At 37.6% G+C, this 25651-nt stretch overlaps 1 protein-coding gene across 11 annotated transcripts in view; it reads left to right on the plus strand.

Moving 5' to 3' along the window:
• Positions 1-25651, plus strand: part of ABLIM2 (actin binding LIM protein family member 2) — a 125793-nt gene that overhangs the window by 75910 nt on the left and 24232 nt on the right. For 3 of the 11 annotated variants that reach the window (XR_013774211.1, XM_079305328.1, XM_079305326.1), the window contains exons 7-14: positions 646-733; positions 3363-3421; positions 6369-6446; positions 10972-11118; positions 15636-15756; positions 17474-17572; positions 22942-23043; positions 24084-24137. Coding sequence is in view for 10 of the 11 variants with exons in the window: in XM_079305328.1 (XP_079161454.1) it covers positions 646-733; positions 3363-3421; positions 6369-6446; positions 10972-11118; positions 15636-15756; positions 17474-17572; positions 22942-23043; positions 24084-24137 (748 nt within the window). In the remaining variant the exon portion in view is untranslated. The remainder of the gene's footprint in view (positions 1-645; positions 734-3362; positions 3422-6368; positions 6447-10971; positions 11119-15635; positions 15757-17473; positions 17573-22941; positions 23044-24083; positions 24138-25651) is intronic. The other 8 variants (XM_079305329.1, XM_079305330.1, XM_079305335.1 and 5 more) reach the window with 6 other exon arrangements.

A 25651-nucleotide genomic window follows, 5' to 3' on the forward strand; every position in this document is an offset into this window, starting at 1 on the left:
CTCAGTCCTGCTCTCATTCCAGTCACTGAAAACGTTGGTATTAAATTATGTGTAGTAATCTCTGAACAGATGGCAAAACTCTTGGTCTGTTCATGCAAGGGTGTCAGTGCCCAGTACCCCAAACTGCCTGCTCTGGACTTGCAGTCCCATAGGCAGGCTGCACACATTCCTCATGGAAACTCTTCAGTTCAAGGTAGCTGCAGGACACTTTCAAAGCAGCTACAAACATGGGTTGCACAGGATGGTTTTTGGTGAGCATTAGGATTATGTTTTCAGTTGACATGTGATGAATATATGGTTGAGTTGCAAATCCTTGCTCAAGGTTATGACCTCCCAAATTCCTGCAGGTAAATCCTAAGCTACCCTGCACTTGGTTTACAGGGAAAATGTGTTCATTGCATAAATTTGTTTCTATCCTGTAAATTCAGAGGCTTAGCTATTGCACAGAAACTTTTTTTTAACTTTCGTAGACAAGACCATAATTACATTTTGAAGCATGAATTGTCTAGATGAAAAATTAGCATTGTGGTTGTAGGAAACTGTTGAACTAATTGTCATTAACTAATTATTTGTATTCAAGAGGACGAAAGAAAAACTGCTAAATTGATCAATATACTTAATCATCTGTACCTTCTTTCCAAACAGGCAGGAGAAAAGCATTATCACCCAACCTGTGCACGATGTGTCAGGTGCAATCAGATGTTTGCAGAAGGAGAAGAAATGTATCTTCAAGGTAAATCAAACAAACAAAAAACAAACAGATACACTTGTCTCTCTTGCCCTCACCTGCTTGCCCACACCATAGATTTGCACAGGAGAAATTCAGTGTTACAGGAGGACTTGTGCAATAAAGTATGCAATGAGAAAAAGTCATTTAATATAAATATGACCTGAAGTCTTCTTATGTAGTAACTTCTAGCTCTACTAAACTGATCAAAGAAAACTGCTTACCCAGTTAAATACAGGGGAAAGCACCACAGAAAATAAAAGCTGTTGCATCTGTCTTTGTCTGGCAGTATCTTTTCAAAGGAAAACAGAAAAGAGAAACTGAGTAGGATGTGGAAACTGCAAGGCTGGTGTATTATCCTAAAATCCCATGCCTGCCCAGGTCTGTGTTTACAACTTTGCAATTGTCCATAGTTTTCTACAAGTATACTTTGAAATTTTTTCCTTAAGCTGGAAAAGTTAGACTTTATTTAAAATACAACAGTGGTCTCAGTAAGATCCAATTATGGTTTAGTACTTTATTTTAAATGACAATTTTATTGTCACTTTGGTTTGCAACAAGAACTAGCTCATTAAAAAACATACTGATACTTGTCTGTGCTCCTGAAATTTCCCTCAGGAACCAAAAAGGCTTCAGTTTTGGTTGAAAAGGATCTTAGCAGTTCTAAAATCCCATCTGAAATCAATGCTTTAAAAAGTACATCAAACTGAAAATTTGTTTCTAGATTTCAAACCTTCTGAAACTTGTTTGCCAGTCAAGCTTCTTTTTAAGTTCCATTTTTGGTAAGGGTGGATGTTTGTAAGGTGTTGTTCTGATTATTAGTTTAAATAATAGCAAGGTATACTCAGGTTCTATTGATTTGGATCCATCTTACTGCATTTTCTGCTCCATGGAATGTTTACATCAGATTACTGTCATACCCTTTTTGTCTTCACATGGAGAGCAGTTTCCATTAGAACCTGGATTTATTGCCATGAAAGATCTATGATCATTTATTTAGACTGCCTAACTCAAAAAATATTAGAAAATGTTGGAGCTCAGGGTTTTATAATGTGTTATTCATCCTCTTAATAAAGTACTGTAAAGTTGCTTTAGGTGTTGTATGTTCCTTAGCAGAAATCTTCAGTGATCATCCAACAGACAGCTTTTGGGTGAAAGGACTTTTTTTCCTTCAGTGTGAAAAAGTTTCCCAGATAGTGTTGCTTGGCTATAGACAGGAATAGTTAAAAACAAAACAAAAAAAAACAACAAAAAAAAGTGATCTAAAGGCCTAAATCCATAGGGACAATTTGAAGCAATTTATGGGACAAATGGGGCAAGCTCAGATCCCTTGTAAGTGGAAAACAACTTAGCATTAAATTTAAAGGTGCTATAAAAATGTTCCTAACAAACAAAAATCATTACCTTAGTAAACATAATTTATTTGGCCTGTACTTATAGGTACTCTTTTACTGCAAGAGTTTGGGTTCATTTGGGTTATTTTTGTGAAATGAATTCTAATGATCTCCATCTGTCTTCTGGGAAATAGACTTTCTGTTTCTATCTTTTTTCCAAAATCCACTAGTTAGAAAACTATCAAACTGCTGTGAAAACAAAGCATTTCCAGTAACTCTTCTTGATACTCTCCACCCAGTATAAACATTAAATATTTATCATGCAAAGGTTCTCAGATTCCAGTTTATTCAGGCAGAAGTTGCAGTGCACTCACATTGTTTAACTCTGGAGCTTTTATCTGTGGCATGTCTGAGCTCACAATGGCAGAAAGATTCCTTCTTACTGTTAAAACTTGCAAATCATTATTTTGTTTTATATCATTGTACATATTCCGCTTCTACTGAACACTATTTTGAACATCATGTTCAACTTTTTGAAATTATTTTTTTCCTTTGTGACTAGTGCAAAACTATTCAAGTTTGTATCTCACACTCATTGTTTACTTATATCTTCTAAAGATCCTCATTTCAATACCTGTATGCAAAAGAGGTTCATTCAGTATCTCCTGCTTTCTCCAGGATGGACATTCCCCTGAATTTATGCAGGTCCTTAGTAGGTGACTTACAAGAGACAAAATATGGGAAGTGCAAGATTGGAACAGTGAATCAATGATCGACAGGCTGGATTTTCAGCTAGGGTTACATGGCACAATGCTATTCCATCCCACCAGTGTGCTACTGTGTATCACCCAAACCTGAATATTGCAAAACTGTGTATTATAAGAGTGAAGAAAATTCTAACTATTTATAAAGAAATAAAAATGCCATGAAACAGGTTGCCCAGAGATGTGGTAGAATCCCCATCCTCGGAGACAGGCCCAGCTGGACCCAGCCCTGCCTGCTGTAATGCCCTGCCCTGAGCAGGAGGCTCATCACACTTCTGAGGACTCAGATTTTGATGTTGATCTGCCATACTGATGTACATGCAGCTTTCTGAAGCCTTGCAAATGCCTGTGGTCAGGCTCAGTTGCACTGAGATTGTCATCTTGACCTCTGAAAGTGTCCTGCACTAGCAGGGGAAGCAGTCAGCAACCTATGTCTTATCAAACCTTATAGGAGGGTTTTATAAGGTTCTTATTTTGAACTTTTTAAGGTTCTTATCATGGAACTGAGTTAAGCAGAACTTTAAATTTACTTTGCAGGAACATCCATTTGGCATCCAGTTTGTAGACAGGCTGCAAAGGCTGAAGAAAAAAACAAGGTAAAAAACTGTGTTTTTACCCAATGTTATTTGATTGACATATTCTCTATCTGTTTGGTTTTTTTTTTTTTGGTTTTTTTGTTTTTTTTTTTTGCAGCAGCAGCAGGCATGGATGGAAGGGTTTGGAAACTTTTCACTGCTGTAATTTTAAATTTTAAGTGATGGGAATCTAGTTGGCTATGAAGTGTAATCATGTAATATAAATATTCTGCCTTTAATCAGTGATTAAAGCTTCAGGTTAAGGATAATGTTGACCTAAGAGTTATATATATATATATAAGCTGAATAAGGAAAAATGTGAACATATGAATAAGGAAAAAAAAAGTTAAAAATTAACTTCTGTCTGATTATGATGTTATCAGTTCATGACCTCTTCTTTTTTCATGTGGCTCTGAACTTAAAAGATCAGAGGACTTTCACTTTATTTGTTTTTACAAGAAAGAAATCTCCTTGGAGTTTCCATTTTATTATTTGTTTCTAAAATGTTGGCAAGACAGCCACAACTGAATTTAATCTCTGGCTTTAAGTACCTCCTTAAGTTGGATGATTGTGCACCTCTCTGTGTACAAGGGGAAAAGAGGGGAATTCTGGCAACTTGAATAATTACAAGACAAGCAGATAAATAAACTACCTCTAGGACATGAAGAATTAATGATCCTTCTGAAGTGGTGGGAATGAGTTACAACTATCTGATCTAATACAGGGGCCAAGTGTGGGTTTTTCACTTCTGATGTTCTCTGATGCTCCAAGTGGTACCCTTGGTGTCCTTGTTGAAAAAAGCTCTGCATTGGTTCAAGGTTTGGAGGAAGGCACATGGGACAAGTCAGAACAGCAGGCAGTGTCCATAAAAAGATTGTTAAATCTGGTGTGTTAGAAAGTCCAACTTTAACTAAATTACAGTTTGAAAAACATAAAATTTGTTTGGGCTTTACCCTAAAGGATCTTGGCTGTAGTTTTTGTGCCCATGTGTTTGGGAAGTGATTGCTCTGATGTTCTTTATGACAAGCTCTGAATATCAAATAATTTTCCTGAGCCTAGAGGTTTTTCTTTTCCGTTGAGTTTTTCATATTTTCTGATCTTTATGTTCATTACTGAAAAAAATCAAACCAGAAGGAAGGATGTCATTTCAAAGAGAGTAATAATGAACTTTTCAACATAACTTGCAAAGCCTGGAATGAATCTACTGCTTGAGAAATTTAAGGTTCGACCTTGCAGTTTGTTGTTTTTAAGTTATCTTCCTATATATAGATATATGAACAGCATGTAATTAAAGTAGGTGACAAAGGCAAAAGGAGAAAGTGGCAGCATGCTCCAAATCTTTGGAGATGGAGTAGAGGGGAAAAAGAAGTTGTGAAAGAGAGTGACAGCATAGAGAAAGATGATGGGAGAGTGAGATTTTAAGCAGAAGGGAGGAAACTGGAAAAGACAGGGGAAATCAAAGCAGCAAAGGAAAATAAGTTTATATAAAGGCATATAGGGAAATGAGGTAAGTGGAAGAAAAAGAAAAATCTATAGTACAGAAAATACACTGACAGAGGCAATAGAGTCAACAAAGGTGTGAGGTTTCATTGAAAAAACTGGGAGATTATATGGAGCAGGCATGGATGGAGATGCTAAAAGGAGTAATGGATCATGAAGAGAATAAAGAACATGGGTGAGATGTGGGATGGCTCATATCCAATTCTTTAGCCATCAGTATCCTCCAAGTCCTTCTTCTCCCTTCACCACCCAGTTTGTGGAGGTGTCATTGGATATTGCCCTGACCCATGTGCAGTACCTTGCACTTGGCCTTGTTGAGTTTTGAGAGGTTTGCATGGCCCCACTTCCCAATCCTTTAGGATCCCTCTGGTTGACATCCCTTCCCTCCTGCTGGATGTCATCTGCAGGTTTGCCAAGATGTGCTCAGTCCCACTGTCTGGGTCATGAGTACAGATATTAATCATTACTGCTCCAGTGCAGACCCTTGGGGAGCCCCCCTTGGTACTGCCTTCCACTGGGCAGTTCAGAGCAGTTACTGAAAATGTGCAAGGCTCTTACTGGGAATCCAGTAACCTTGGTGCCAAGGGAATGCCCTAATTGGGCTCTTCCAAGGGGAAAAATGGACTCACCCCTTGTCTGCCCTTGGAAAGAGCCAGAGCTTTAAGGGATCCTCTGAAGGTCATCTTGTCCACCCCTCTGCTCAAACTCAGCTGCCTGGGGTCAGACACCCGTGACCTGCTCAGGACACAGAAAGAAGCTCTGAAGTTTATCTGGGAATCCTGAGTGTAATCCAAAACTGACTTTAACAGGGTTCAAAACATTGGAATAGCACAATTTTCTAAAGTTATTTTTCTTTTTTGCATTGAGTGTCCTGTAGGGACCTCATGAAAAAGAAATATGGTTCGTACATTACATCAGTGTATTGGTGACACTTTATTGTCATTTACACAAGTTCTGAAGAACTGAAAAGTGCTTTAATTATGCAGAAGAAGTGTTTATTTAGACTGTCTGTCTTAAATGATCATTTCCCAGGTCCTTTCCCTTGTTGTGTTTGCTGTGGGTGAATGACATGGCAGTGTGACATGTGTCAGACACAATGTAGAGTGATTTGAGGGCACAACCTTGGAGTAAAAATGTTGCCCCTGTATCCTCTTGTCACTTGGCCTGTCTCTGATAGTGCCCCAAGGCTGGCCTGGCACCCCAGAAATGCTCTGGGCTGTTTTGTTCTGAAGAGCAGGGATGAGAAAGCCATGTGTAAAACAATTCTTATATTTTTTGAAAGATTAAATTTATTGTCTGGAAGTGTTATGTTATTTTTAACTCCATGTTTTGAGCTCTGTATAATATGTTATTTTTGAGTGGTAAAGGGTAATTTAATTAAATGTCTCATATGCTTTTTTTTTAAATAGCAGTTATATTATCTTTGACTCTCCTGTGTTTCCTATCTATTTCACTTCTCCTGCCATAGGAAACTAGAACTTCCTCTGAGAGTATTATTTCTGTACCTGCTTCAAGTACATCAGGTTCCCCAAGCCGTGTGATCTATGTGAGTATTTCCCAGTGAAATTTGTCCTGTGGGATGTGGAAAACCTTGTGCTTCCTCCTACAGTTTAGCACATTATATGGAAAGTTAGTGTCTCCAAACCACAGCAGTTGGTGATTCCTCTAAAATGGCATTATTTTCTCACGTTTGAAATATTTGAATACTGCATTTTCTGTAACAGAATTCTGGCATTTTCTTCCTATTTTTTATGGAGTATTTGTAGCACTTACACTACAGCTAGAGCTGGCTTATACCAAAGCATGCAGAATACCACATTTCTTTCTGAAAAGAAAGGTTTAAGTAAACAGTACAGCCCACAGGTAGATTACAAGCTTAGATTTGAACACAACTTGTTTAAATTGAGCTCCTGAGCCTGCATCTGATTGCTTATGAAAACACTGATGTGTGTGATTGCAGGACTCTGCCCTTGCCAAATGCCAGTCCCTCACTCAGAGGACCTTTGATGTGTTCATAGTTTATGAAGTGCTCTGGGAAGTTCATTGAGAGAATTTAAAATAACAAGTATAATAAAATCTTAGGAATTTTTTTTTTTTTCAATACAAGATCAAAAATTGCTGTAGTGTGATGTTTTTGGCCAAATTCTCAAGGCTACCAGCAACAGATAAAAAATGTAAATGTGGTGTGATCTATACAGATATCTCTTGTAGGACTTCAGCATTTCCAGGGCTTTTCTTTCTCCTGGCCAAGTATCCCTCAGGTAGTCAGGGCATCCTCATCAGTTAGAGCCATGTATTGAGAAAATTGCTGGAGATGCAATTGACTTCCAGAGAGGTTATTACACAAATATTAAGGGCTTTTATCTCCTACACTGAGACGAGCAAAAGGGTGCTTTGGATCCAAACTTGTTGTTTTTTTTTTTTTCCTCAAATAAAAGTTGACTACAATATTCACTTTATCTGAGTAAGATTGAACAAGTGCCCCTTCTCTAAATGCTTATCAGTGGTTCTCAGTGCTGGTGAATACCAGTGGTCCATTAGCAGCCAAGAAATGTCATTATGAAGACAGTTCATTGTGCTGGGAGCCTATTATCATGTAAGCACTTTCCTTGGCCAGATGAGCTCTTTTTTCTCAGGCATGCACCATCTCATTGTGTTTTTAAGCATGTGTAATCTCCTAAGATTTATATGTTTTTGGAGATATTTGTCTAACTGCAGGATGGTACTGTTTTTATTGATGTCTGTGGTTACAACTTTAAATACACTTCACTGGCTCTTAAGTCAAGGACAAACCTCAATTCTCCTTTTCTTTTTTTGTTTGTTGTTTGTTTTAAAGGCTATAATTAAATCAGCACACAACTCTGATGTTTGTTACTGCAAATATACAAAGTTGTCTAGCAAATGAGTCAGTCAGAAAAAAAGATTCCCCAGAGAAGTGCAAGTTCTTGTTCTATCTGTCCCATCACTCAGTGCTTAATAGTCAAAACTTGATTTTAGTTGATAGATTAAATGCTATTTTGGCTTTCACAAACAGGAAAGTAAAAAGAATTCAAAACATGTTATTGACTTCTATATTGTCACAATGCTCCCTTGGCTATCTGTTTTTACATGTGTTTTCTGTTTACAGGGGTGTTATGACATACAGGCATGCTCAAGATTTGTCTTGTGGGTTTTTGTGGCTGGTTTTGCCAAACCTAAATTCTTGCTACCACTGAAAGGAGGGTCCCACCCATGTGTGGCCCTGTTCCTCTCTGACCATGTCTTCCCATCTCCTCTTTGCTGCAAATAATAGTGTGTACACAGAGATATGCAGTCAAATTTGAGGCTGAACTAAACAGTAACCCAGGAAAAACCTCCAGACAACCAAAGAGGCAAAAAAAATATAAAAATACCAAGCTGTCTACGTGACCTGTAATGGTGCTGTAGGAGGCAGAGCAGGGTGGGATGGTGCACACAGGGCAGCAGCTTTCAGCAGTAGCAGAGATTCAGATAATGAAACCCATAGTAAAATCAATGCCTTACCAGCTGCTGAGCTCTGTGAAATACTTAATGTAGAAAAGAGTTTGGAGAGAACAGTTGAATCTTAGTAACTGTGAGTTGGTGGTGCTTACACTGCCAGGGCCATCCAGAAATGCTGGACATCATTGTGGACACCAGCAGGGTCATGGTGGAGTGGTCACTCAGGGAAAGGGGAAAAAAGGTTTGTTTTACATAAGTGTGAATGTGCTTCATATGGGTGATTTACTAAATCCATACCACTTCTTCTTCATCTACTGATAACAGACTTTGGTGTCTTCTTGCAGAGAAAGGGCACAGGCCAGTGCCTTTTGAAGGTAATGGGCATCTTTTCATGACCTGTTGGGATGACTTCATATCCAGACTGAAATTTGCCCCAGTGCTGGCAACCTTCAGAGTCCCAAATTAAAAATGCATTGATGTCTTAATTATGCTTTTAAATAAGGTTTAAAGCAACTTTATATTTTGCTTAATTTTATTAAGACATGATTAGGTGTTACAAACTAATATATCTAACTGGAAGGCTTACATTAGTTTACATAGCTATGTTATATGTCCTCTCATACAAGGAATAGAAATCACACTATATTTTTATACAGATCATACTCACAATTATAGGATTGTAAAATTACATATTCCAAATGAAATAGATACTCTATACTTAAAGCATGGTTTTACCAGAGTCCAAAATACCAAATTACTGAAGAAATGGCTTGAAGCCTCTCAGCTGTAATTTGAGCTTTCCTGAGTAGATTTGAACTCCATTCACATAAATGTAGGTGAAACAAATAAAATAAAAATACAGTGTAGCCTCAATATTTGGAGAATTGAGTGTTTAGAAAGCAACTCTATCCCTAAGGTGTTTCTTCATCCAAATTTGCCCACACTGTTACATTTAAACTGAAAGGAATTACATAACAAGATAAGTTTTACTCCTCTGAAAGATCTGAAATCTAAGGGGAAGTTGCACATCTAGATGGAGAGCCAAAATGAATGTAATTCACATGTAAATATTCCCAATTCTGAGCTACTTTGGATTCACTAGTATAATGGCCAAAAGCCTGGATACCTTAACTGAAATCACAGCCTCTGGCCTTCCTTGTAGGTGAAATGCTGCCCAAAGTATTTCTGGGATAGATGGGACAGACACATCTTTACCTTTGCATTACCTGTCTCTTTATCAGAGCTCTCCACTGGCTTCTCAGTAGGGAGGGACTTATTTTCATTAAGGGACTATTTCACTGCTCTTTAGCTTCTTAAAGGAGCTGCAAACAAAGTCAGATCTTTAGATTGCTGAAGAGTCACATGCTTGGTTAAAACACATATTTTCATTAGTTTTGAGAATAGGAATATGTGATGGTTATGGCAGCTTGGTTCTACTTTCTTATTTAAGAGTAATCTTCCTTCTTTTCCTGTAGTTTATGTTTGCACAAATCCATGCATTGTTTTAGAAAAAGGGATAACTGAATGTTGTCAGACTTAATTTTTCCTGCATTATTAACCTGATAGAAAACTCCCCTGGAAAATCTATTGAACTTTTCTTAGCTCATACTAAGTGTCCTGGTTTGAAAAACAGAATTACTGCACACGTAAATCCTGGATATTTTTGTACTTTTGCATGTGGAAAACATTATTAAGGTTTTAAAGCTGATCATACTGAGATTTTCAGAGCACAGCAAGAGTCACTCATCATTTTGTTGCCAACAAAGAGCTTATCATTCTGCAAAACTTGAAGTGGGAACAAGGCAATTATACTGCCCATTCCTCCATTCTTAATGTGGCCAACTTGTCATCATATCTGTACACAGTATGTGCTGGATACAGTTTTGGTGCAATTATCCTAAGGATAATCTGTGCAAATGTGGCAGTTTAATAATAAGTTAGGCTTTTGGAATATGTGTAGTAGGAGGAGAACAGGGACCAGCACAGTCCTTTCCTTCTGTTGGTTGTGTGAGTCTCATGGGAGGATTTGAACTTTATTTGAGTGGCATCTGTGATCTTCCACCGTGGTGTAAATCCATCATCTGCTGGTTTGTGACCCATAATTAAGGGTGTTTAGACATAGTCAGGAAAGGAGGTAAAGCTGTGGGACAAGACTGAATGGGAATGATCAAAGAGCTGATTGATGTTTTTCAGCATCTGGAGAGTATATGCTGGAAATATATATTTGATTATTCACTACTGCTTACAGCAGGGGAATTCTGCACACCAAAACCAAAATTCAGTATGTTTTGTCTGAAAAAGACTACAATATCTGTTCCCTATATCTATTTGTGCATCCAAAGGAGTGGGATATAACCAGGGAAATGGAATGATGCCATGCTACTCCTGTTAGCCAAATGCAAATCACAAGATAGAAAGCAACAACATATGAAAGAAAACAGCAGTAATATTTAACATTATGTAGTAAATACAAGAGATTTAAATGTTCACAAACACAAAAAGTTGGTTTATTGTGATTATGACTTTCTTACCTACATTTACCTTTCCTTGTCTGATTGCATTCTGCTCATATTCTTTCTTATTCTCACTGCTTTCTTTCCTCCTTTTCTTAGGCAAAGCTTGGAGATGAAATTCTTGACTACAGGGACTTGGCTGCTCTTCCTAAAAATAAAGCCATCTATAACATTGACCGCCCAGATATGATCTCCTATTCTCCATATATCAGTTACTCTTCAGATGACAGGCATAGTTATGGGGAGGTACTGAAACATGGGTATTTTTTTTTTTTTTACTATGAGTTTCAGGTATTATGTGCATCATTGTACATGTTGCCAAAAGCTATTACCACGGGCATAACTTTTAAAAAAAAAAAAGTAACTTTTATAGCTTTAGTTGATTGAGTCATGTCATCCATTCATTCACAATGCCTTCCAAAAAAAGAAGAAAAAAAAAGAACAACCAAACCCAAGATGTTCATTTCTGTTCATTTCATTTTTTAGTTTGTAGAAATTTAAAAATTGCTTTCTGTGATCATTTTTTAAAAAGATGACATGTAATTAAAATGTTTTTCCATGGGACCAGTTCTGCATGCAGAACAAAACAGGAGCCATTGCTAATTAAAATGCAAAAACGAGAAGCAAAGCCAAATGTCTTACAATTTTTTTTTTTTTTTTTTAATCAGTGTACCATGTTATTTTGGTAACACAACAATGGTATCACTTTCCTGTGTACAAATTTCTTTCAACTGTCCCTTACTTAACTTCATCCTCATGTCATGCATGAACTTGAGCCTTTTCACATGCAGAACTAATAGGATACAGTTTGTGCTAATGAAATCTAATTCAACATAATACTAACAAACTAATAACTAATACTAATTCTGGGCCTTGTGAAACACACTTGTATATAACTCCTGTCATGCAAGTTAGCTTTCCTTCTCTGAACATACCTACATTTCATTTGATTTTCTGATTGCTTTTATAAATTTAGCTAATTTTTTACAAATGAAACCTTTACTGTATGCTTGATATAACCAAGATATATACCATCCAGCATGGAAGTCTGCTTTGTTTCCTGCAGGTGTAAAGGACACAAATAAATGCTATAATTAATAGTCATGATGTTTTTAATAGCCCTAGTCATGCTATCCCTTGCACCTTTTACACTTAATCAGTACCACAAAAGGTCTCAGTGCCACTGTCAGGTGAAGTGCAGTGCATATGTTAGGTTTTGCAGACTTTCTTCCAAGCTCTCTCTGCACAGTGCTGAACCATGGTAGCTCCATTGTAAGGCATTGAAAAATAGTAAAATTGTATTTGGTAAAGGATTTAAATGTATTCAGGTTTCTGATTTCACCAAATCAAAAGCTGCTGCCTTACCCTGAACCTGTGGAGCACAATCATTTCCTTTCTGTGTCAAAATCTGTTGGTGAAGATGATGTTTGTGACCCTCCTCAAGTGCCTGGTGACATCCAGACTTGGTAGAGGTGCACAGACCAAGCATGGACTGTGTTTGCAATCCAACATGTATATTTCCCAGAGCTCCAAATATTTATTATCCTTGATGTTACCAGGGGAAAAAAAAATCCTGTCTCCCAAATTTCAGCATCCTGGCTTCTTACCTGCAGCTGCAATACTTTCAGTTGATTTTCTCAGTTAACCAAACATAGTGTTTGATTTGGAAAGGAAAATGAGCAACAAGTTGTCAAATTACATGATGTTTAATTGAAAATAAATAGTGCAGATGTTTCTCTTTCCTTTAAAATTGTCAGTTCTAGTCCAGATTTTGGAGGTTGTTCAATGCAGATTTAATTATGGCCTGTGTGTAATTTCAGGCAGTTGATTTAACTGGGACTTCACTACTGCCCCTCTTTGTGGCATAGGACTGGCCTCACCACACTCCAGGATTTTGCAGTAGAGAAATCACTCAAAGACTAATATGAAATTATTTCTATATTAGTCCTTATGTACTTAATTAAAAACAGATAATAAGACAAATTGCCCTAACTTAATTGACAGGTGTTTTTCCTAACTGTATCATGTGTTATACATGGATAGTGATATTTTAAGAATAATTCTTCTCACAAGTAACATCATGCATGAATTTGTATCACTAATTTGTTGTGTGTTGCTGTTTGCAGTCACCTCAGTTGCTCTCTCCAACACCTACTGAGGTAATCCCCAATGCCTTTGTTCTCCTATTCTGACCCATTTTGTGATGCATAATCCTGGTCACATTGATAACCAGCAGTGTCTGAAATGTGGGGTTCACCCCTTGCCTCTACAGTGCATGGGGGTTATAATTTATGATTTTCAGTGTTACTTGTGTCCAATACGTGCTCTGCTTCTGGATTGTCATCTGTATGCATCTGTCTCCACTGTCATCCATGTTTCTGCTTTCCAAAATAAAGGTTGTATGGTGGTCACTTCTTCAAGTTCTACTAAATAAATTATATTGGGAAATATGATTTATGTTCACATTTAAAGCTGCCCATGTGAGCTGATTCGAATTACTGCTCGGCATAGATTTCACTTCTTTATTTCTTCTCATTTTTTTATTCCACAAATAGTTAAGCTACTTATACTATTTGTGTGCACCTACTTTTAAATCATTTGCACATACCTGAACTTCTAGGTCTGTGTATTTTGATGTGTCTTAATTATTAATGAATAATAGTCAATTATTAATGAATAATAGTCATTGTTCAACAAACATCGCTTTGGAAGCAGTGAAAGCATTTAATGTATTGTCCCAGACAGTTACTTAATTACATATCATGGGTCTCAATTTTATGTATGGCAAAATTTTGGTAATCGTGAAGAATTAAGGATTGTCAATCATTTTAAGAACTGGTCAACAGACAAGTTAACCAGTAGAGATTTAATTTATTTGATAAATTAAAAATAAAAGCATATTTTATGTAATATTTGGTTACATGAACTAGGTTGTTCCTTGCAGAGATACAAGATACACAAAGGTAAGGTCTGAAACAATATGAAAATTTGATGTTTTGGAAGATTATAATAATATCCTTTAAATTCAGTTACCAAACTGCCAATATTAAGTTCCAAAAGTGATTCTGGTGTGGAGGTTGGGACTGCCATGATTTGTGTATACTCCCATGTTATCCAGCTTCTCTGTGCTTGCTGTCTCTTTTTAAGGAGTCCATGATCAGGTGCTTGGGCATCATCATCTGCAAACTTGTCACCAGTTTAGTTGCAGGGATTTTTGGAGGAGAGTTCCACTGTGTCTTGCAATTGTACACATCACAGACCATTAGCTGACACTCATATGATATTTAAATATTATTACAAGGCTTTGTAAAGCCATTGCAATACTGCTTGTAATTCTCTTCAGTAAGGTTAGAGTGAGTATTACACAGTGTAGGTACATTGGGAAGGAAACATCTCGAGCTGGACATGGAGGAGTTGGTGGCAGAATGCAGAACACTGCACACTTGGGAAGGCACCACTTGTTCTTTGCTTTTTGTATCATTGCTTCTGAACTTGATATTCAATCTGGCCACTGTAATAAACTGATTTTCCACTTCTGAAAATGCAGCTGGTGGGTCTGGGGTAACATTGAAGGGACAGGGCATATCTTGTCCACAGGAAAAACCTCCTGATAATGATGAGAATATTGTACATCTCTGTAGAGTCAAGGGTAGTCCCAGAGAAGCCAAATTCATCTAAAGATGAAAGTATGGACATAACTAAGTTGTTCTGATAAGAATTTGGGAGATGGTGGTAGGGCTTAGTCAGATGTACGGTTTGTTTAAATGATGAATGATCCAGTGGAAATCACACAGATGCCTAAAGGCATCCCCAAATTCATGATAAGTGATACTTGATACACTATAGCATATCTTCATGCTTTTCTACTGGAATAGGAGAGAGAGAGCATTTTTTTGAGTACGACTTTCCATAAAAGAGCATCTTCAGGTTACGTTGATTCATTCTAATATGAAGTTGGTAACTCAAGCCAATTCTTACGTGTCTTCAAAAAGTGGAAATTTGAATTTTCTTTTATAGCTAGTTTACACAAAGTTACTTCCCCATTTATTTAACTCAGTAGTGCTTTTACTGTTAAGAAGACCCTACTTGCAAATTGCAAGTTGTAGTTTAGCTGTTGAAAATTAAAGGCTTAGAATGTGTGTACATGGTTTTAACTGGTTGAAGCCAAGGGTTCAGTGGGAATTGGATTGTATGACTGGCTCTGCACAAGGGTGCAGTATTAATGTTAATGCTGCACGAGTGTTAGTATTGGAATATTGGGTTTCTCAGGGTAATGACCATATTACAGTGTGGCACACTGGTCAATTTGTACACAGTCAGTTTCATGATGTAGTGAAACTAGCAAAGGCTGATTTTTGTGTTGTCTGTAACCATTATGCATCTGTTCATATGGGTACAAAGTCACCATGATACTGTCATGCTGACCTGAGCTCATCTTCCACCTACTTTTATTTGTTCAGGAAATTACACTGTCCTGAAACAACACTTTCACAGTTCTTTTCAAATTAAATTGTAATTTTAAATTTATGTCTGTGCTGACTTTCCTGGCAACATGACCGTTCTCTGGTGCTTGGCAGAGCTCTTTCAGTCACGCTGGGGGTGGAGGTGCTGAAAGCCACCTCATTTCATTAGGATTGCATGGAATCTTAGGGCAGCATGGACTCCCATCCACACAGCACAGAAACACATGAGGTGGCGAATTCTGCCTTTTTGAGAAGTTACTTCTCTTCCCTAATGATGTGTATTTCCTCTCTTCCTCTAAGGGTGACCAGGATGACAGATCTTTCAAGCAGTACAGGACATCAAGTCCTAGCTCTGCTGGCTCCCTGGGCTATGGTCGGTACACCCCCACCTCCCATTCTCCTCAGCATTACAGCAGACCAGGTAATCCAAAAGCAGCCTTGCTTATTCTCTAGATTTTTCCATTACTTTGTGTTATATTGTAAGTAGAATTGACTCCAGCAGACAGGATTTTAAGGTGGAATAGCAGTTCATTGCAGTGATTTATTTTTGGTGAAAAGCGAGTTCCGTGGGGAGAAAGGAAACAAGTGCTTCAGGAATGTGCATCCAAGAAAACAAAACAAGGCATTTAAGAAAAATTGATTATATGTAGACACAAGATAAGAGGGTTTAAGGAAATTAATCCTGGTCTCATCCTGCCTGAAGATACACATTCAATCCACAGCTGTTGCAAGGGGTGGCACAGTAGCAGTGAATGCACACAAAGCCAAAAGAGTCATCAAGTGACTTTGTGTTATGTTCTTGTACCACAGGTCGTGGTTCATGTCCCCTCTCCACAGTGCAAGAGCTGGAGGATTGATTAATTCTGATGGCTGGATTTTGAAGGCCAAGTTGCTTTAGTTGAGAAGTTTAACAGAGTGTTTTTTGCAGCTTTGGGCTGTAGTAGCAGCTGTGTTGGTGCTCTTGTCACACAGAAAGGAGGGATCATCTCCTTTTGACCTTTGTGTGGGAATGCTTTACAAAACCTCATTCATATTTGGGCTCTGTACAGAGTTTTATCCTTGGAAATAATCAGTGGAATTCCTCAAAATTAATTGTATTTTTTTTTCTCTACTCCATAGTTCAGGTGAAGAACACAGAGCATTTATATTATTTTTTTGTTGTCTTTTAATTTTATTTGGGATACGTTATAATTCTAAACTAGTTTGGAATTTGTGAGTTCTTAATATTTCCGGGGAAATGAACATTTTAGAAGTAACAAGAGCAGTTTTTACAGGAATTGAATATTTGTACTACACAAAGTCTGACAAAATGGAAGTGAGGTGGAGTATAAAAATATCTAGTAGAGTGACATTAATCTCTGCTGAAGGCCTGGTAGCTGTCATGCCCAATCTTAGTAGCACAATGTTAAAGCAAGGAGGAAAGACAAAAGGAATTCCAAATAAATTCTAATGCTTTCAATTTCAGAAGATAATCTTCATAATCACCATTTTTAATAATTGCCACTTGTCCTCCAAACTGTGTTATCAGGACATTATTGCAGCAAAGCAGAGATGACTTGAGAATATTTTTCAAGGTACTTAATCGCATGTCTAACTTTCAGAGCTCAAATAACTTCAGGATTTTTCTTCAAATACTTAAATTACCATGCACTGGAGTGCCCTGGTGCATTGTCAACTAAATCCTGTCAGTGTGCAGCGCCGACAGTGAGAACTGGACCTGCTCGAGGCTCAGTTCTCTGCAGAGATAAGGCTCTTCCCATTTCATTCCATTAAATCCATTATGAGCATTTCTCATTCCCTCTTGCAGCTTTTTAATATGCAGGTTTTCCCCTGAGTGCAGCCATGCTTTTTGTGGTGCCTTTTCTGGAATATTTTCTGATGCGTTGCAGCGTTTTGGGTGATGCCCTGTCTGTCTGCAGACAGCTCCTGTCCCTTGGCTGACTCCAGAGCGTGGCCACTGGCATGTTTTTAGCAATAACCAGAGAAAGAAGAAGACTTAAATATAAACTGTATATTTTCTAAGCATCAGGAGGAAAATGTTCCTGAAAAAAAACAAAAAAAAAGGATGGCATTGTAATTTGTGGCTTTCAGTAAGTGAACTAAATAGTTTATTTTCACTTACTCTCTGTTGCCCCCAGCTGGTACTCACAGTCTTGGTACCAGTAGCTGCATCTCCCTGCCCCAACACCCAAGCCTTTCATCTACATTCAGACATCATTACATCCCTTTCTTCAAAGGTAAGGTCCAAGAATGCAAAACCGTGCTGTGATAATGTAGATTTATTCAGCTGTGTTTCACTTTTATGTCTGTGCAAGCATGGCTTCCACTTGGATAAAATTGTCTTAATTTTGTGCAAGTGCTTCCTTGATGTACTGTGTAAGTTTTACAAACTGAGTGGGTATGAGGTGTTTTATTTTTGCTTTTTCAGTGAGTGTTCAGTGTCTTTCAGAGGGGTAGAGGGAAGGAATTAGCTTTCATAATGAAACTGAGGAAGGGAAATATTTGAAAGTCTGTTAGTTCTGAAATGCCTTTACCCATTTTGGTGATGCTAAATAGTATAATAAGCTTGCACATTTGATACAACATAGGGTGATCAGTTATCTAACCTTGCAATCGACATTTAGACATTCTTTGTAATGTAGCATTGCTAAAAAATATGACAGCTGGTTACATCAGTGCAGCTGCACTGACTGTCAATTCATCTGTGCCATATCTTATAAACAGTAACTGAATCTGTTCTCCTTGCCATTAGTTTTTTTGCAATGGATTTTAACTTCTAGCAGCCTTCATGCTGTGGATGAGACAGTGCTGAAAGAATGCCAAGAGCCTTTGAGGCAAAGGCTTTTTTCTCACCAGTTGGTTAAATATCTGAGAGAGAATGCATTCACTCACCACATTTGTCTTCCCTGAGCCTGTCTTCTCTAGTAACAATATGAGCTGAGGCCACATGAATGGCAAACACTTTCAGTGCCTTTTCCTTGACTCTCATATACTCTCTGATATAAAGTAAAACTTGTTCTTGAGGTTGTAACCAGTAAAGAAAAGGGAATGACCCTGTGCAGGAGCCAGACTGCACATTCAAATGAATAGCAGGTACTCTTTGCCTTTGAAATAATAAATATTACATCTTTGTTGGGCCCTGATGCTGCCCAAAGCCAGCTGAGTTTCATTGGGATAAACAGGAACAGAACCAAGCTTGAGACATCCAAATATGATCCTTGAGAGAAAATTTTGGAGGAAAGAGTGATGAGATTTAATTGTTCCTTGTTTTCGAGGCTACCTGCAAAGCTCCCTTCCATGACCAGAAGCAATCAGCCTCCCACACATTTCTTGAAAGCTTAGCAAAATCCCTGATATTCTCTGAGGCAGTGCTTGAACTGGTTTTTAATCTGTCCACCCATTTTGGATGGTATTATCCAACCTGATGTACTAAGAGAAACTTCTTTGGTGTGCTGCAGCACACGATTTCAGTGTATGGAAAGATGTTTCTCAAAGTCCTGTTGGCAGTTGCTTGGCAGCACTCCTGGGTAATTGAGTTTCTGCTCAGTGCTACCTGCTGTTTCTCAGAGCAGCACCAATTATTAAGTGCTGCTGTTTGGATGAAGAAATTGTCAAGTGGTAGCTCCTTGTGCCCAAATAATTACTAGTAATGTGATGAAAATATAGTATTTTGCAATTCTGCAGCACTTTTTTATTAAGGAGCTAAAATATTTTTCACACAGTACCTTACAATGTTTCTGTGAAACAGGTCAACCTTTTTTATACTTTTCCTAAATAGGTAATCCTGAGCCCTTCCAAAGTTGATTATTCACTGGTTTACACTGAGTTAATGTCTCTGTCCAAAATGAGTCAGAAGATTTGCTTCATCCTCTTCAAGGTCTCTAAATTCAGAGTTCCAGAATGTGTTTTTTTCCTTATCTTAAGGAGCCTTTTGATGGCGTGGATGTGCTCTTTTTTTCTCTTCTAAGTGGTTAGTGTGGGAAGAGTGGGATTGTAGCAATAGTTGGTCTGTATCCAGACCAACCTTAACGTTGCCACTTCAGTTTTATAAAAGTGAAATCCTGCTTATTAAAAAAAAAAAAATAAAAAATATATATATAAGATCCAAAAATATTACACTGCTTTACTATACTGGAAGTAATCTTTTAAAAACAGCACTCCACATATGTCATAAAAAAAAAATTCTTTATGTTTCCAGTAGACAGATACATTACTACTTTAGGGAAATTAAAACAAGCAAAATCTTCCTTTTGATTTCACTGAGGTTGCCTCATATTCTTCCTGAGAATGACAGGGTTCATAATTTTTTCCAGTGACAAATATGATTACTAAGTTCCTGTTCTTCTGTCAGTGTTCTGCAGTCTAGCTCCCATGAAGTGTAATGGGATGAGCTGTTATTTATCATGAAGGAAAATGATTTGGTTGTGCTCTTTTAAGGACTTTTGTCTTCAAAATAAGTCCTGTGACAACCTCACTTAAAGAAAGCCTCACAGTTCATGCCACTGCAAGAGATAGGTGTAATATTCTGTGATATTGGTGTAGTAGTTCCTCTTGAGGTGATGGAGTTTTTGACTGTGCTGAGCCCTGCCAAAAAATGTTTGTTTAAAACATGGAAATTATCTTGCCTTTCTAGTGCAGCTTCCAAAGCCCTTTTTTTTTTTTCTTTGAAAACTTGAAAAGAATTAGTCATCAAACTTCAAAAAACTTTCTATAAATAGTGCACCATGGGCATATATATTAAAGGGTCCAGTTTTGTGAGTAGGATTGAACAGTTCCCTCATTCAGCCAGTGACATCTTCAGTCCAGTCCAGTTTATTCTTCAGTCCTGAATTTAGACAGCTCTTACTGTAACTTATAAAATTTCCCATCCTCACAGATAAGATAAAAGCTGACTAAGTAGGAGATATGAGCAGTATTACACTTTTCCTGACAGTGCCTTGAAGATGGAGCGTGGTCTGAGCCCTGGTCAGTCGGGTCTATGCACACAGGGTTAAAAGTGTACAGCCTGCCCTGTCAGCAGCCAGAAAACACAAGGAAGCTTTTGTGGTTTGCACTCAAGTTCAAAGTAAGCCTTCCCAGATTCCTTCCAAGTTAAACAACATCCAGGGAAGAGTTCAAGATTCTGGTTTTTTGCTCTTCACTGATCAGCAGAGATCACAGCCTGTGGCTGCTTATGGCAGAAGGCAAACCAAAAGTTTGAAAAATTGCTCTGCTCTGGTAGTTGAGCAATTTTCTCTTTTCTCTGAAAATTTATTTGAAGTTCTTCTTCAGTCTATACTGGGCAAACCTAAGAGAAAGAGATAGTTTATTGGCAAAGTCTAATTTTAGTGTTTTAAATTATAGCCTAGCTTAAGCAGCTGTTTGTAGTTCCTACTCATTAAGTTTCTACATGGGTCTTCAGTTTGCTTTATTATTAAACAATTATTTTTGTATAAAAAATGTGAAATACAACTACTCAATATTTGTCCAAATCAGTGGCAGAATTGAAGTTCAATTGTGCATTGGTTTGTATGAGCAGGGTCCAAGAAGAACTTTTTCCATCATTTAATCCTTAATTCTTCCATTTTGAACAAGTTAGAGGTAATGGCTTTGCAAACTGCTCCACACAGATGATCCTTGCACTGAGCAATTTTTAAATTCCCTGTCCCCTGGTACTTGCACTTACATCTTTGTTCCTCTTAATTAATGCTTCATCCTGATTCCTTGCTGACACTATCACTTAAGAATGACTTTCTGTGTGTGTACAATACCAGCACCTTGGGTCACTGCTCCATGTGATTATTCATGCAGATCATATATGAATAGGCATTTTAATAATATGCTAATTTTTAAATAAATGAGGAATTAATACACTGTGGAAACGTCTTGAGAACTTTCATTTTCTGTTTAAATTAGAAAACTCAAGTAACAATATCTTACTTGAGTAAAGGACATTACAAAATTTTTAAGAATTTTGGAGTTCCAAGAGGCATTATTTTAGTAAGTATCTACCAGTGACATTGAGGCTTCTTCTATTTAATAGGGATGGGCAGGAATCTGGGCAGCAAGCAGCAAAGAAAGAGGGAATTCATAAATGTGGAGTGAAAACCTGTCTCCACTTTTTTTCCTTCCAAAAGTAAAGTGGGACTCAAGAAACTGAATAACTCTGTAGTTTCTTGCCTGCAAGATTGGGTGAGGCACCAGATTCTTAGTAATTCCATAATTTTTTCTTAACATTTTGGAAGGACTGTAGGCTATCAGTACCTGTGGTTGGGATTTCAATCTCTCAACATCCCACATTACACTTTTTCAATAAGAAATCACTGTACTGAGTGGTCGCAGCTGAATAGCTTTTGAGTTTTAATTTTTCATCGCCTGTGAGCACTGCAGACACAAAATGGATTGGTTAGTGTTTTGCCATGGGATAACACAGCACGCTCTCCTGACTCGTCTGTCCTGTCTGTGCTGCTGCTGAGCTCGGTGGCACTGTCCCCTTGGCCTCAGTGCTGCATGGCAAGGCTGGCTGTGGTGGCAGTGGGCTGGCCATGCTCCCACTGCTTGTCAGCAGAGACCTCCCTGGGCATGGCCTCCACAGCTCTGGGGCCCAGGAGCTCTGTGGTTATGAGAAATCCCTTTCATGAGGGCAGAACTCAGTTGCAGGTCTAATGCCCTGAGCTGCTGCACTTTCTTTGCCCTGAGAAACTTGCTACAACTTCATCGTTACCGGCCATTAAATTTGTGCTTCATCCATACTACAACAATAACAGCAAATTAACCATCATTTGATGTAAGAATAAATGTCATGTTTGCTTCCAGTTGCTTAACAGTGCTGTAAACTAAAAGGATTTTACAAGTCCCAAAAAAGTAGAGCTTTACTTTTTTGTTTGCCAAGCAGCACTATAATGCCATAGAGTGTGCTTCAGGGAAATAAGCCAAGAGGAGATGAATGGCACCTAATAAACATTTGACAAAACAAGTGGAAAAATGAATATGGAAAAATCCTATGTATGTCTTGAAATTTGGTGAAGTGACTATGGCATTATAGATCCATGACTTGATAATCCAACCTTGTTTGCATAAAAATGCTGTGGCATGTTACCTGTTGGAAAAGTTTGCAATTGAAAGCCAAATTTCAACATCATTTTTTCACTGATATATGCAGGATTTTTTGACTTAACCATAATGTTTATATTTTGGTCTAGTCCTGCTTTGAGATAATTTAAACACTACTGAATTATATATTAATAGTTTTAGAGGCAGGCTACGAGCCATAGCATTAAACTTTTAAAACACTTGATCAGTGGATTATTCCGTTAAGGCTATGCAAAACACATTGCAAGATTCTGGATGTTCTTATCCTTTGATTTCCTTTTTAAAAGCATCATTAAAAGAGAAGTTTTCACTCCAAAGTAGGGCATCTTAATCTGATATCTATCAGATAGTAATTTTTGATGAGGTGTTTGGAGTCTAAGTCAATGTACTATGCTGAAAAATAATGGGTTTTACAAAAACATATATTTAAAATTGTTGGATTAACAAGTCATTCCAAACAAGCTTTTATGCTTGAAATACTCTACTTTGCTTTCCATTTTTCTTTTATCTGCTTTCTTTGCTCTTCCCCTTGGAGGCAGTGAAAGTGGTCGGAGCACTCCAAGCTTATCCATGTACTCTGACAGCAAATCTTCACCTTCTGTCTATCAGCAGGCTCCTAGGCATTTCCATATTCCAGGTAGGCATTAACTGCTTAGCTTTTGATCTTCAATTTCTGGCACCTGTTTATTCTCTTCTGAATGTGATTTTTTTTTTTTTGTGAATTTTGAAGTGCAGAAAGAGAAAATGTATACTGTGTGAATATCTGTTGTTAAACTTAATCTCCAAAATAAAAGAGAGCTGTGTGCTCATGAACTTATATGTTAAAAATATTGCTTTACAGAAGGCACAGAATGAAGGATGTTACCAAGAGCACAAAGTTACAGCAGCACTGGGTTGGTGGCTGAACTAGATGATCATAGAGGTCTGCTCTTTTTCAGCCTTAATGATTCTAAGATCCCATGATTTATAGTGCCATAACTGCATAGATGTATTGAATTTGTGTGCAGGAGGAATCACTGAAGGGGTTCTTGTTGTTTATTTGTTTTTCTTATTAGTCTATTATCTGAATTTAAGTAATATTAACATAAAATTTAAAAGAAGCTGGAAGACTTCAGAACTGCAGGAGCATGGTGGCTATTTTTGAATATGTACTGTTTCAAGTTCAGTAAATAAGCACATTGAATTAACATGCACACTGCTTAGCTTTTTGACTTCTAAACACATCTAACTCTTCACTATAATTGTCTATTCACATTTAGCTTCTGTAGTTAATGTTTCTGTAAACAGACCACAATTAGGAATTGTATCTGCTTGGGTCCATAGTACTGAGTAAATCTGGTATCTGTAAAATGTGATATGGGAACCCTAGACTGAGGCTCTGAGGGCCTCCAGAAAATTCCTGGAAGGCCAACTTAGCTATAGAATTCAAAGAAAAGTTTCTTAGAGCATTTTGAGGGACCTAGGGGGGGATTATGCTCATAGGTAGGTATAAAGGTTTTCAGCATAGGATGGATAAAGTTCCATTCTCTTTTAATAACCAGTGAATAGCAAACCACTGGATGAATGCATAGTCTTTGCTGAAGTTCTTGCATTGGTACTGTTGAGGAGACAAGAGCAGCGTGGTCTGAACTGCTTGCTTACTCTTTCATTCTTTCCTTTCTCTTTCCTCTTCCTCAGACACTGGTGCAAAAGATAACATCTATAGGAAACCTCCTATCTACAAACAGCATGGTACAGTCTGCTTTTCTCTCTTGCTCTTTTATCTGTGTGTCTTTGCAAAAAAATGTGTATTTACTCCCAAGTTGTTTACTGTAGTCTTTGCATTTCGTTATGTACCTATAACGTCAAATAGAAGAAGAAAAAAGTAACATGAAAATTAAATAGCATTTTGTTTAACATGATGTCCAAGGATGCAGTAAGTTCTCCAGAACTGGGATACTGATATTTTGATATGTTGTGATGATGCAGAGCTGACAGTAAGTGCCACATAAAGTGCTGTGCCCTGACTGCTGTTCCATGGCCTGTTTGCTTTCTCCTGCCCCTCTGTGCCTGCTCCTCAAGATAAGTCATTAGACACAACTTCTCAGGCTGAGGAAAAAAAAAAAAAAAAGACAATAAAAAGTGTGGAATATTGTAATGGTGTTTGGAAAAATCATGAACAAATGCAAAGTAACAATCATCTAGTGTAAGCATAGTTTCACTCACTTATAGAAGCTGATGATAGGACTCTGATATCCTGTATCCTGGCTGTGGGCTGTGTAATTTAATTTTATAGATACTTTTGCTTTGCAAAGAGGATTTTAAGCAACAGCTTTATATTTGCAGGCTGGGCATTTTTCTATCAGCTTGATGTCTGCTGAAATCTGGATTATGTCAGTTTTGCACTGCTGTATGGAGTTGTCCTAATCACTGAAGTGAGCAGAGAATTAAACTAGCAAGTCAGCAATCTCAATAGATTAGCAAGAAAATATGTTTTAAACTTCCTTTTCTGGGTTATAGATGTTCTGAAAGATTGTGTTGTAAATACTATTTTTACCCTTCCAGAGGGCAAAACATAATTTACTCTAATAAAAAAACCCAAAATAACAAAAAAACCAAGAAAACGCAAAATCCAGAAACAACAAAAACAAAAATCAATAAACTTTCCTTCCAATAAAAATAATATAAATGAAAATCAAATTTTATAAGATTTATCTTTTATTCTGGAAGGGCTTCTAGCTAAAGCATGAACACATGAGCAGCTGATGATTCAGCTCCTCAAGCTAATGGGACACTGAACTAATTCATGCTGAAAAGGAGCCAGAGAACATTCCTTTGTTGAAGAGACCAAGTTTGAACAAACAACACAAAAATGTTCTTTAAAACAAGAGGTGCAAGAAGCTCTTTCAAAACATTTGGCTTTAAAAGGTTTTAGTTACATCAGCACCCAACAGATTTGCTGTAGCTACAGCTTCTGTGTTTCTATTATAAACAACGAACTTCAGAATGAGAAAAAGGTGGAGGAAAAATGGGACATGCAAGAGATCAGGCTCAGAGCTGGAGCTGGAAAGAGTGTAGGAGCCTACATGGCTGTGTGTGTATGTGTTTGTGTTTTAGAAATATTTGAACTTCATTTAGAGTTAGTAAAAAAATGTTGAAATCACATTGGGATTCATGGCAGAACCAAGTATCCCTTGTAGAGGTGAAGGTATTGCTCACTCCTGATGAAATTCAGGGCACTTGGATTTATCTGCCAGCAGTGTGTT

The sequence above is a fragment of the Erithacus rubecula genome (genome assembly GCF_903797595.1).
Source record: "Erithacus rubecula genome assembly, chromosome: 5".
Lineage (NCBI taxonomy): Eukaryota > Metazoa > Chordata > Aves > Passeriformes > Muscicapidae > Erithacus > Erithacus rubecula.